General features: G+C 47.8%; 1 protein-coding gene across 1 annotated transcript in view; it reads right to left on the bottom strand.

Annotated features, from left to right (window-relative positions):
• The window catches only part of VANGL2 (VANGL planar cell polarity protein 2), a 48,257-nt gene extending 38,884 nt beyond the window's left edge, over window positions 1–9,373 (bottom strand). Inside the window, exon 1 of the mRNA XM_006096943.3 lies at window positions 9,271–9,373. Within this exon, the coding sequence (XP_006097005.1) occupies window positions 9,271–9,373 (103 nt within the window). The remainder of the gene's footprint in view (window positions 1–9,270) is intronic.
• Between the last annotated feature and the right edge of the window lie 1,566 nt (window positions 9,374–10,939).

Here is a 10,939-nt window from a genome sequence, read left to right as displayed (position 1 = left end):
TTTTCTACATACAATATCATGCATCGGTGAATACTGACAGTTTACTCTCTTTCTACTTTAGGATAACGTTTTATTGTTATATGTCTGACTATGTGGCTAGGACTTCCAGTACTATTTTGAATAAGAGTGGTGAAAGCAGACAACAAAATAACCCTGCAAAAGATACATAAAATGACATATTCAAAGGATCCTCATTGCAGCAAAGAATTGGGGGAAATTTTATATGATAAATACATAGTGAAATGAACATATGGTATATGTAGATAAAATTGAACTAGTTCACCACATACTATGCTTTAAATTCAATCTCATATATTAAAGCATAACATAATCTTAAAACACAATAGTAAAAAGGAAAAGAAACATAATGAGTTGTACATCACAATATTGTCCTGAAATGTAAAACACGCAAAATAGTATAATGTATTGTTCATGGATGTGTGTGTGTGTAAGTATGTATGTAAATAAAGAAATAAAAAAGAGATTCAAAGATGTGCACTAAATAAATGAGTAGATGGCTCTGGGAGGGGTGGCAAGGAAATTAGGATCAGGGATGAGAAAAGATGAAGCAACAAAAGGGAAGCATTACTAGACCACCAACTTACACCATACACAAGAATAAACTCGCCCTGGCCGGTTTGGCTCAGTGGATAGAGCGTCGGCTTGCGGACTCAAAGGTCCCAGCTTCGATTCTGGTCAAGGGCATGTACCTTGGTTGCGGGCACATCCCCAGTAGGGAGTGTGCAGGAGGCAGCTGATTGATGTTTCTCTCTCATCAATGTTTCTAACTCTCTGTCCCTCTCCCTTCCTCTCTGTAAAAAATCAATAAAATATATTTTTTTAAAAAAAGAATAAACTCAAAGTGGCTAAAAGACTTAAATGTAAGTCGTGAAACCAAAAAAAAATCCTAAAAAAAACCATAGGCAGCAAAATCTCAGACATCACCTCACACCTGTCAGAATGGCTACCACCAACAAATGACATGTGCTGGCAAGAATATGGAGAAAAGGGAACCCTAGTACACTGCTGGTGGGAATGAAGACTGGTGCAGCCATTATGGGAAAATGGTATGGAGTTTCCTCAAAAAATTAAATATGGAACTGCCATTGGACCCAGCAATCCACTTCTAGGAATTATTCTAAGAAACCCAAAACACCAATCAGAAAGTATACACCCCTGTGTTCATAGCAGCGTTATTTACAATAGCTGAGATCTGGAAACAGCCCAAGTGCCCATCAGTAAATGAATGAATAAAAAAGCTGTGGTACTTTTACACCAGGAAATACTATGCAGCAATAAAAAAAGAAGGATCTCTTACCCTTTGAGACAGCATGGAGGGACCTGGAGAGTATTGTGCTAAGTGAAATAAGCCAGTCAGAGAAAGACAAGTATCACACAATCTCACTCATATGTGGAATTTAATAAATAAAATAAACTGATAAACAAAATAGATCCAGAGACATAGAAGCATGGAACAGACTGTCAAATTTCAGAGGGAAGGAGGAGATGGGTGGGTGGGTGGGAAGAGATCACCCAAAGAACTTGTATGCATATATGCATAACCAGTGGACACAGATAATAGAGTGGTGAGGGCCTGGGGTAAGGGGTGGCCTAGAAGTGGTCAAGGGGGGGAGTGGGGAGAAGTGTATGTAATACTTTAAAAAATAAAGATTTCAAAAATAAATAAATTTTTGGCTCAGTGGTTGATTGTCAACCTATGAACCAGGAGGTCATGGTTTCTATTTCCTGGTCAGGGCACATGCCTGGCTTGCGGGCTTGATCCCCACTGTGGGGCATGCAGGAGGCAGCCAATCAATGATTCTCTCTCATCATTGATGTTTCCATCTCTCTCTCCCTCTCCCTTCCTCTCTGAAATCAATAAAAATATTTTTTAAAAGGGAAGCATGGTTCAATTATTTAATGTGCCACATAGTATTAATCATAGTTGCTCAATTTTGTGAAGAAGAAAAACACTTTTGTTTTACTTAAAATAAACCACATTTTTTAAAAGAAAAAGTAAAGCATAAAGTAAAAAAATAAAAAAGAAACAATTTTTTCAATAGGCCAAAGATATGAATATACAATTCACAGAAGAAATACAAACATATAATAACGTATACTATTATTATAGTCAACCTCAAATAATAAGAAAAATTCTTACTAAATAAAATTTGGTATTTGTTTTTGCCCATCAAATTGGAGACAGATTTTAAACTAATGCTGATATCCATTGCTATAAAGGGTGTGTAGAAATGTGTGGCTGGAAATAGTGTATTTTGATAAAGACCTTTTAGAGCACATTTTGGAAGTGCCTGTCAAAATTTTAAATGCACATTCTCTTTAATCCAACAATTCTTTTTCTAAGTATCTCTCCTCCAAAAATGCTCACATAAGTGTACAAAGACTGTATGTGCATAGAATGATGTGCCCTGCAGCATTGCTAGTAACAAAAGATTGGAATTAATTTAAGTGTTCATCAGCAGGAGGGTGGTTATATAAGTTACAATACATATGTCCTATGCAAAAGTTTAAAAAGTGAAGTTAGTCCACTTATGCAGATATAAAAAGATGTTTATAATGTATTGCTAAAGGAAAGCAAGGAGCAGTACATATTAAGGTAAACAAAGTCTAACAGTAAATATATAATACAATTTTATTTTATTATTTTTACTTTTTTTAAAGAATCATTTATTGATTTTGAGAGAGAGAGGAAAGGAGGAGAGAGAGAAACATCAACGTGAGAGCACAACATTGATTGGCTGCCTCCTGCACGCCCCTACCTGGGATCAAGCCTTCAGCCTTGCATATGCCCTTGACTTGGAATCCAACCGGCAACCTTCTGGTGCAAGGGATGATGCCCAGCCAACTGAGCCACACAGGCCAGAGCTACAGTGCAATTTTAACTGCATGCCCCTGTATATATTTTGTCTCTGATGAGGAAACAGGTGCTCAGAGATTTTTAAGTAACTCGTCCCCAGTCACACTGAAACTCGATGATTTCAGTACAATTCGAAGAAAGCTAAGGGGGCCAGGAGTAGCCAAGCAAGGGGGCATAGGAGGGCACACCAAGTCGGGAGGTGTCCTGGAGGAGAGGAGATCTGCATCCTGGTGAAAGGTGGGGCTGGAAAGATGGGCTGCAGCTGCACCATAAAGGAACTTTTACTCATGTTGAGGAATTTGGATTTTATTCTAGAAAGAATGGGGAGCCAATAAAAGAACTTCAGTAAAGAACTGTCCCGATCGAATTTGCCTTTTGGGAGGGTTACTCTGATGGCCGTCTGGAGGGCCGATTTAAGGGCGCTTAACCAGGAATCAGGGAGACCAGCTCAGCACCTGCAACAGTGCCAGCGAAGGAAATCAGGAGTCTACAGATGGAAATACAGAAATAGTTCCAAGGCACATTTAGAAGCAAAATAAATAGATGTTGATGACGGATTGGAGGTGAGAGCGAGGGAAAGAAAAGTGCGACAGGCAGGGCCGTTGGATGCTGATGATGCTGTGTGCTCAGGTGAGGGACACCAAGGGAAAAGCGGGGCTGGGGGAGGAGGAAATGAGGAGTCCGGTTTGGGGAAATGGGGAAATTCCTGGGAAAGTCCCAGTAGAGAGGCCCAACTCTTCATCTCAAACCTGGAGAGCCAGCTTCCTTCTGGACAGCCCCACGGGAAAGGACAGCCGTTCTCACCCAGCTCTTATGACGTCACCACTGCTGCCATCACCCCTACAATTCCCCACACCCTTTCTCCTCCTATATTGTCTATTTTGGAATGTGGCCCCCCTGTTTATTCAGGCTCTCACGTCAGAAACCTGGGAGTTCTCTTCTAGCCTACTATGTTTAATCAATTGCCAAACCCAGTTGAATCTACCATTTAAATAGCTTTCCTGCCCTAACTGGTTTGGCTCAGTGGATAGAGTGTTGGCCTGTAGACTGAAGGTTCCCAGTTCGATTCCGGTCAAGGGCACATGCCAGGGTTGCGGGTTCAATCCCCAGTAGGGGATGTGCAGGAGGCAGACAATCAATGATTCTCTCTCATCATTGATGTTTCTATCTCTCTCTCCCTTCCTCGCTGAAATCAATAAAAACATATTTTTAAAAAATAATAAATAAATAGCTTTCCTAAATCTGTCCTCTTTTCTCCATTCCCACTGCCACCGCCTGGACAGAGTCTTACCTTCTCTCGGGTGACCTTGCAATGGCTTCCTAAAACTGTCCCCTGGGCAGATCTTACCTTCACTTGTCTATCTTCGGAACTGCCCTTAAAGTGACAGTTCTCACATGTAAACCTGTTGGTGTTCATCTACTCTATTGAAGAAGAACCGCTGGCTTCCCATCACTATGTGGCAAAGTGCAAGCTCCTGGCATAGCATACAATGCCTCTCCCGACCGTTCTCCACGTGCTTACCTCTTGGGCCATTCTCCCTCACTTTCCTACCCCATCAGCCTCCTGCATTTATGTCCTAACCGTATCAAACTGCTTACAGTGCTCTCTCGCTCACGGAGCCTCCTCCGGCCTCCAGGCTTTCATCCCTACAGTGCCTTCTACCTGGAATATCACACTCCTGGGTAGGGTTCCTTGGGATTCTTGCACTCTGAGATTGTATGCAGGAGAGTGGTCTTTGGCAGGCTCCTGGGGACATTCGCTAAGTGTGCAGAAGCTGGATTAAACAGAGAGGAAAGCTGAAATGCAATGCAGCGGCAGCAGAGGCCTCTGGTAATCCCACAGAGAATCTCAAGCTGAGATGGTTCGCTGTGAGTCGACACTCCTGCAGCTGAGGACGGGAGTGCCCCTGTCCAGTGAAGGAGGGAATTTGGGAAGGAGGGTCTTGATAGTACTCCACAGAATTCTCTGCAAGCACCTTTGCAGACCTGGCAAACTCCTATCAACCTTCTTTTTTTGTTTGTTTGTTAATTTATTGATTTTAGTGAGAGAGAGATAGACATCAATTTATTGTTCCACTTATTTATTCATTCATTGGTTGATTCTTTTTGTGCCCTGACCAGGGATCAAACCCGCAACCTTGGTATATCAGGACAATGGAGCTACCCAGCCAGGGCAAAGCGCTATTGTTCTTCACAGCCCAACTCGGGTTTTACCTGCTCCCTCCCTCATCAGCACTCCCTCCGAGTTTATCTTTCCTTCCGTGCATGACTTCTATTCCTTGTGTGTGCTATTCACTGTCAAAAAAAGTAATGCGTTTACATGTCTGGGTCCACCTACCACCTCCCAGTAGATGGTGAGGAGAGCCTGGGTCTGCACTTCAGAACCTAGAACAGTGCCTGGCACACACTGGCTACCCAATGAATGTATAGTGCATTGACTGAAATGGGGCTGAGTAATGAAGGAGGCAGCTACAAGGCTCTGAAAGGAGAGAGCTGGGGTTTAAGTGCCAGGAAGGATGAAGGGACAACAGTAACAAAGAGGCTCTTATCTCAGGGCCCTCTGTCTCCTCTTGCTTCACTTGGGAACCAAGCTGGAGGCCCTTCTGGGGGGGGGGGGCGGTCCAAGAGTCCCAGGTCAGAGTGAAGCAAGGCTCTGAGCTTAGAGTGGCCAGAGTGGGGCAGAAGCCAGCCCAGCGCTGTACCTTGTGAATAGCCCTGGGAGGCAGAAGTACAACCTAGAGGGAAGGAAAGGGCTTCTAGGGGGAGAGAAAATGAGTTTCCAGCGTGACAGCTGTCACTCAGATTCCTACGTAAAAAAGGACACAAAAACAACACACTGGCCCTAACCGGTTTGGCTCAGTGGATAGAGCGTCGGCCTGCGGACTCAAGGGTCCCAGGTTCAATTCCAGTCAAGGGCATGTACCTTGGTTGCGGGCACATTCCCAGTACAGGGTGTGCAGGAGGCAGCTGATCAGTGTTTCTCTCTCATCAATGTTTCCAGCTCTTTATCCCTCTCCCTTCCTCTCTGTAAAAAATCAATAAAATATATTTTTTAAACAAACAAACAAAAACAACACACTGATGTAGGCATACACAGCAACCACAGAAGGAGGCAAGCATCTCCAGAAATAGCGCGCACACACACACACACACACACACCAAATGAAATGGACAAAGGCAGGGGAAAAATCAATCTGAAAATTATAGGCCGTTAACATATGTAAATGAACACCCATGAATTCTGGTCTCTAGTTACCCCGAGTCAGCAATCGGCCCTCACTAACCTTCAAGAAACCTCCCACAAAAACTCTGGGTGACAGGGACCCTCCATCCCCAGAGGGTCTTCTCTTTAGGTTTCTTAGCAGCTCCCAGCCAGAAAGGGGTAAGAGTGAGAGAGTCTCTGCGTGTGGCCAGCAGGGGGCAGTGTCCAACAAGCAATAATCGGACCAGGCTCACAGAACCTGGAGGCGGAGCAAGGACCAGAGTCCTTGGATCAATAGGACTTTCTGATCACATCTCCCACCCAGGTCTCCCTCCTTTTCTGTTTTTCCAGCACTCATGTGTCTCCTCAGCTGCAGTTTGTCCATCCTCAGTTTAGCAGATTTCATAGTTTGGTTCCTCACAACTTTCCAGAGGACACTGAACTACGGGACCTTCCCCTCTGGTGCTCCCATAGCTTCTTGTCCCCTCCCACTTCCTAGGTTCCCAAGGTGTTCAGCACTCCTGAACTTTCCGTTGGACTTGTGACTGATGCTCGGGACCCCACATGAGGGGCTCGAGGCGAGGGCCACCTCTCGGGGGGACATGCATCCTCGCTAGTGCACGACTGGTCTGGTGGAGAAGGGCTGGATGTCAGGCCCCTTCACTGCCCTGGCCCAGCACCTTGTGCAGCTCACCAGCTGGACAGCAGGACAGGCTGGCCCTGGACTTGCTGCCCCCGAGGTACCACTTGGTGAACACTCATTGCGCTGAGCACCGCCAGGATGAAATCACTCAATCCTCCCGACACCCCATGAGGCGGGTCTTATCATCTTCCTCGGTTCACAGACGAGGGGTTTGAGTCCCAGGGAGACATGAGGTTTGCTCATTGTGGCACCAAGAGGAAAGGCGAGTGTGGAGCCCAGTCCCACGCAGGTGCTCTGTCTGCAGGTGTGCGCATCCTTACCCGCTAGTGCAGCGGTTCTCAACCTGTGGGTCGCGACCCCTTTGGCGGTCGAACGACCCTTTCACAGGGGTCGCCTAAGACCATCCTGCATATCAGATATTTACATTACGATTCATAACAGTAGCAACATTACAGTTATGAAGTAGCAACGAAAGTAATTTTATGGTTGGGCCACAACATGAGGAACTGTATTTAAAGGGCCAGAAGGCTGAGAACCACTGCTCTAGTGCGATGTTGCTGTAGCTGCTGCTGGCCACCCGCCACACTGCCTCCCTCCTCCCCACTCCCTCTAGGCTTGTGGCCTTCTCTCCCTAGACTAGCACTCGAGGGCTGTGGCCCTCCTGTTAGCATCTTTCTCCTGCTCACTATCCTCGCACAGGCAGATCTGAGGACGCAAGGAAAAGGCAGAAAGATGAAGGAAGGGGGCAATAAAAGGAGCCTTCCGCCTGCAAGGGTGGGGAGCCTTTTTCCTGCCCAGGGCCATTTGGGTATTTATACCATCATTCATGGGCCATACAAAATCATCGACTTCAAAATTAGCCTGTTCGGTCAAACATTTAATGAACTCACCTCTAATGCCTTGGTAGGGCCAGACCCCATGATTTCACAGGACTTATCAAGCCCTTAGGCTGGGCGTTCCCCACCCCTGAGAGAGGGAGAGAAGGCTAAGAAGGTGGACAGTGGACGGGGACAGAGAAGGAAGGAAGCTGGGTGAACCGAGGAAGAGAGCATAGGCAGGGCCTCCATTGTGTGGGCACAAAGGGGCCATCTGCCTGGCAGCCTACACAACGTGTGTGTGTGTGTGTGTGTGTGTGTGTGTACGTGTGTGTGTGTGTGTGTGTGTGTGTGTAAGGGGAGAGGGGAAGGAGTGGCTAAGAGTCCCCCCCACCACCACCCCATTCTCAAACCCCAGAGGCCCTGCTGTCTGCTCTGGCACTGGGGGTGGGGGTTGCTGAGAAGGAGGGCAGAGAGGAGCAATTATGACAGACAGGACTGGAGGGCCAGGGCCTGCAGTAGCCAGGGATGGAAGAGGGCGCAGACAGCTGCAAAGGGTATGACCTGATGAGAAGGGGCTGGAAGAGGAAGGGAGGGGGAGGGGCCAGAGCCCTCCTTGCCTGGTGCCCCAAACCGCCCCTGCCTCACCCCACTGGCCCTCACCCTTGCCGGGTTTTGGAGGTTGTGAAACGAGGGCCCCAAGAGGGCCTGCTATTCTAGCCTTCCCTTCCTCCCTTCTCCTGGTCTGCTGGCCCCAGAGCTGTCTTTCCCCTTCTCCCTTAGCCTGGGACTTCATCTCCCTGACAGTCCTCTCCCAGAGCCTGGTCCCTCTCCCTTCCCCCTCTCTCTTCCCCCTCTCACTTCCCACCTCCTTCCTCGCCCCGTCCTTCAGAGCCCAACAACAGCGAGGCCAATTGATTATCTGAAGAAATTCGGAGCTAGCAGTAGAACAGCTGCAGCTGCCACCTCTTACCACCCCCAGGCCCTCAGGGATCCCTAAGGAGGGGGCCTGTAACCCCTTCTGCTTTCCAGCCCGGCAGAGTGAAGAGTGAGGGGGGAAGGGAGCTCAGGGGACTATGGTTGCTGTTCAGGGGGAGGCACAAAGCACTCAGGGCCAGGAACGGAAGAACCAGGTTCTAGTCCCAGCCCGCCATCGTGTGTGAGTCCTATGAGCCTTGTGGATAGCAGTAACCTGCCTTTAAGACAAAGGTGTTGGGCCCTAGCTGGTTTGGCTCAGTGGATAGAGCGTCGGCCTGCAGACTCAAGGGTCCCAGGTTCGATTCCGGTCAAGGGCATGTACCTTGGTTGCGGGCACATTCCCAGTACGGGGTGTGCAGGAGGCAGCTGATCGGTGTTTCTCTCTCATTGATGTTTCCAGCTCTCTATCCCTCTCCCTTCCTTTCTGTGAAAAATCAATAAAATATATTTAAAAAAAAAGACAAAGGTGTCGGATGCAATGCTTTCTGTGCTCCCTTCCCACTCTAGCCCCTGTAGTCCTCTCAGACTCTCTGGCTTCCCTCTTGTCATGTTCTGGGCAGAGCACATGTCAGTCTAACTCAGATGGGGAAGGGAAGATATCAACTCTCCTCTCGAAGTCTAACTCAGACCCTTCTTGCTGCTGATGCCATTCATCCTGAGCTCATCACAGATGAAAATGGCGCCTTTCAGCAATGGAGGACACCTTAGAATTCCCCTCCCACGGCCTGCCTTCAGCCTTCTCAGGTGATCTCACGTTTGAAAAGGATCTTGAGGACCACGACCACGTAGGCAGGAATGTGCTCCGGGGTATCGCTGCCTGCCCACTGGAGCCCTCCTCCTGGAGACTGGTCCTTCATGGCGGGGCAGTTTTTCTTCCAAGTGCAGCAGTTTTTCTTGCAGTAAAATCTGTCTCCTGTAACTGTCACCTACTGGTCCTGGTTCTGACTCCTGGGACCACACTGAATGTCTGCTTTTGTTTCTTTTTTGTTTGTTTGCTTGTTGGTTTTCAATATTTGAAGATGGGTAGCATGTTGCCCCTAAATCTACTCTTGTAAAGACACATATCCTCAGTTTTTTAACTATTCCTCCTGTGAGGTCTCCAGGCCTTTAGCCTTCTTGACCACACGACTCTGAATACTCCCTAGTTTATCCATGTTCATTAAAATTGGGGTCCATAAAGTGCCACCTGTCATTTCAGGGAGGCAGAGGGGCCTGGGGTATAGAACATAGAGAACCTGGGTTTGAACTTTATCTCCGCCCACAAGTAGCTGTGTGACCTTGGGCAAAGCCCTCCTCCTCTCTGGGCGTTAGTTTCCTCAGCTAGAAGTCGATTTCGGGTGCCTCCCAGGATTCCTCCGGTATCCTCCGTATCACTCTTAGTCTTGGTCCAGTGTGTTCTCCCCAGTATCCTGAGGTGGGAATACAACATGAGCCAAGAACTGAGATCTCAAGGAATTTTGACCCAGTTTAGAGACAATACCAGGGAAGGCAGTGTTTCATTCCATGGCTTTTCCCAGGAGCGTGGACCCACAGATACATATTGAACTTGGGTTCCATGGGGACACTCAGCTCCTTCTCAGACCCATTGGGAGCAGGAGCAGAAGCACATCAGAGAGATCAGAAAGTGTCACTCGATGAGTGCCCAACATGGGGGTCCATGAGGCTTTAGGTGGGGAGGTCTGGGACCTGTGTGTTACACCTTCCTCTGCACCTCCTTACTCTGTGATCCCTTCTTCTTCCTCTCCTCATTTGCCCACCGGACCGCGCTCTCAAGGCCCCATCAGAAGAGCCGTCAAGGCCTGGAACCCACTGTGCCCACCCTACCATAACCTGCAGGCCAACTTCCCAGCCTATTCAAATGATCCAAGCCATGCCTGGTGGTAGAACAAGGTCACTTTAATTTTTCCTTTTGTATGAAATCGGAAATGCAACAGGACATAGGACACAGACCCCTAGGGCCCACTCTTGGGGGTACTAGGGAACAGGGAGGGATTGGGGGAAGGCTGGAGAGAGAAAAGAGGCCGCTGGGAGAGGGTGGGGTTGTCTGGGAATCGAGGGAGCTGAGGAAGGAAACTGGGAGCCCTAGAGCTGGGGGAGGGGCACCATCCCAGAGGACTAGGGTGACAGACAGATGGGTCTGAGGAGGGATATGGGGTGTCATGAGCAAAGGGGATCCCCACACACACCTGCAGTTGCAGAAGGAGCACGAAAGGGAAAGGAATAATCAGGGAAGAAGCAAGAGAGACCTGGCCAGGGCTTCCAGGAGCCTCCTCCCCCTACCCCAAAGTGCACAGCTTGGCAATAAATAGTCATATTTATAAATAAATAAGTAAATAAATAGATGAATAAATAAATACATAAATAAATATCCTTGTAGAGCTAGCAGTTTGGTGCGAGGGAGGAGCATGCTGAGTGCAGTGAGC

The sequence above is a fragment of the Myotis lucifugus genome, unplaced genomic scaffold (assembly GCF_000147115.1).
Source record: "Myotis lucifugus unplaced genomic scaffold, Myoluc2.0 scaffold_190, whole genome shotgun sequence".
NCBI lineage: Eukaryota > Metazoa > Chordata > Mammalia > Chiroptera > Vespertilionidae > Myotis > Myotis lucifugus.
Note: the sequence above shows the minus strand (reverse complement) of the source record. Positions and strands in the feature narration are given on the sequence as shown.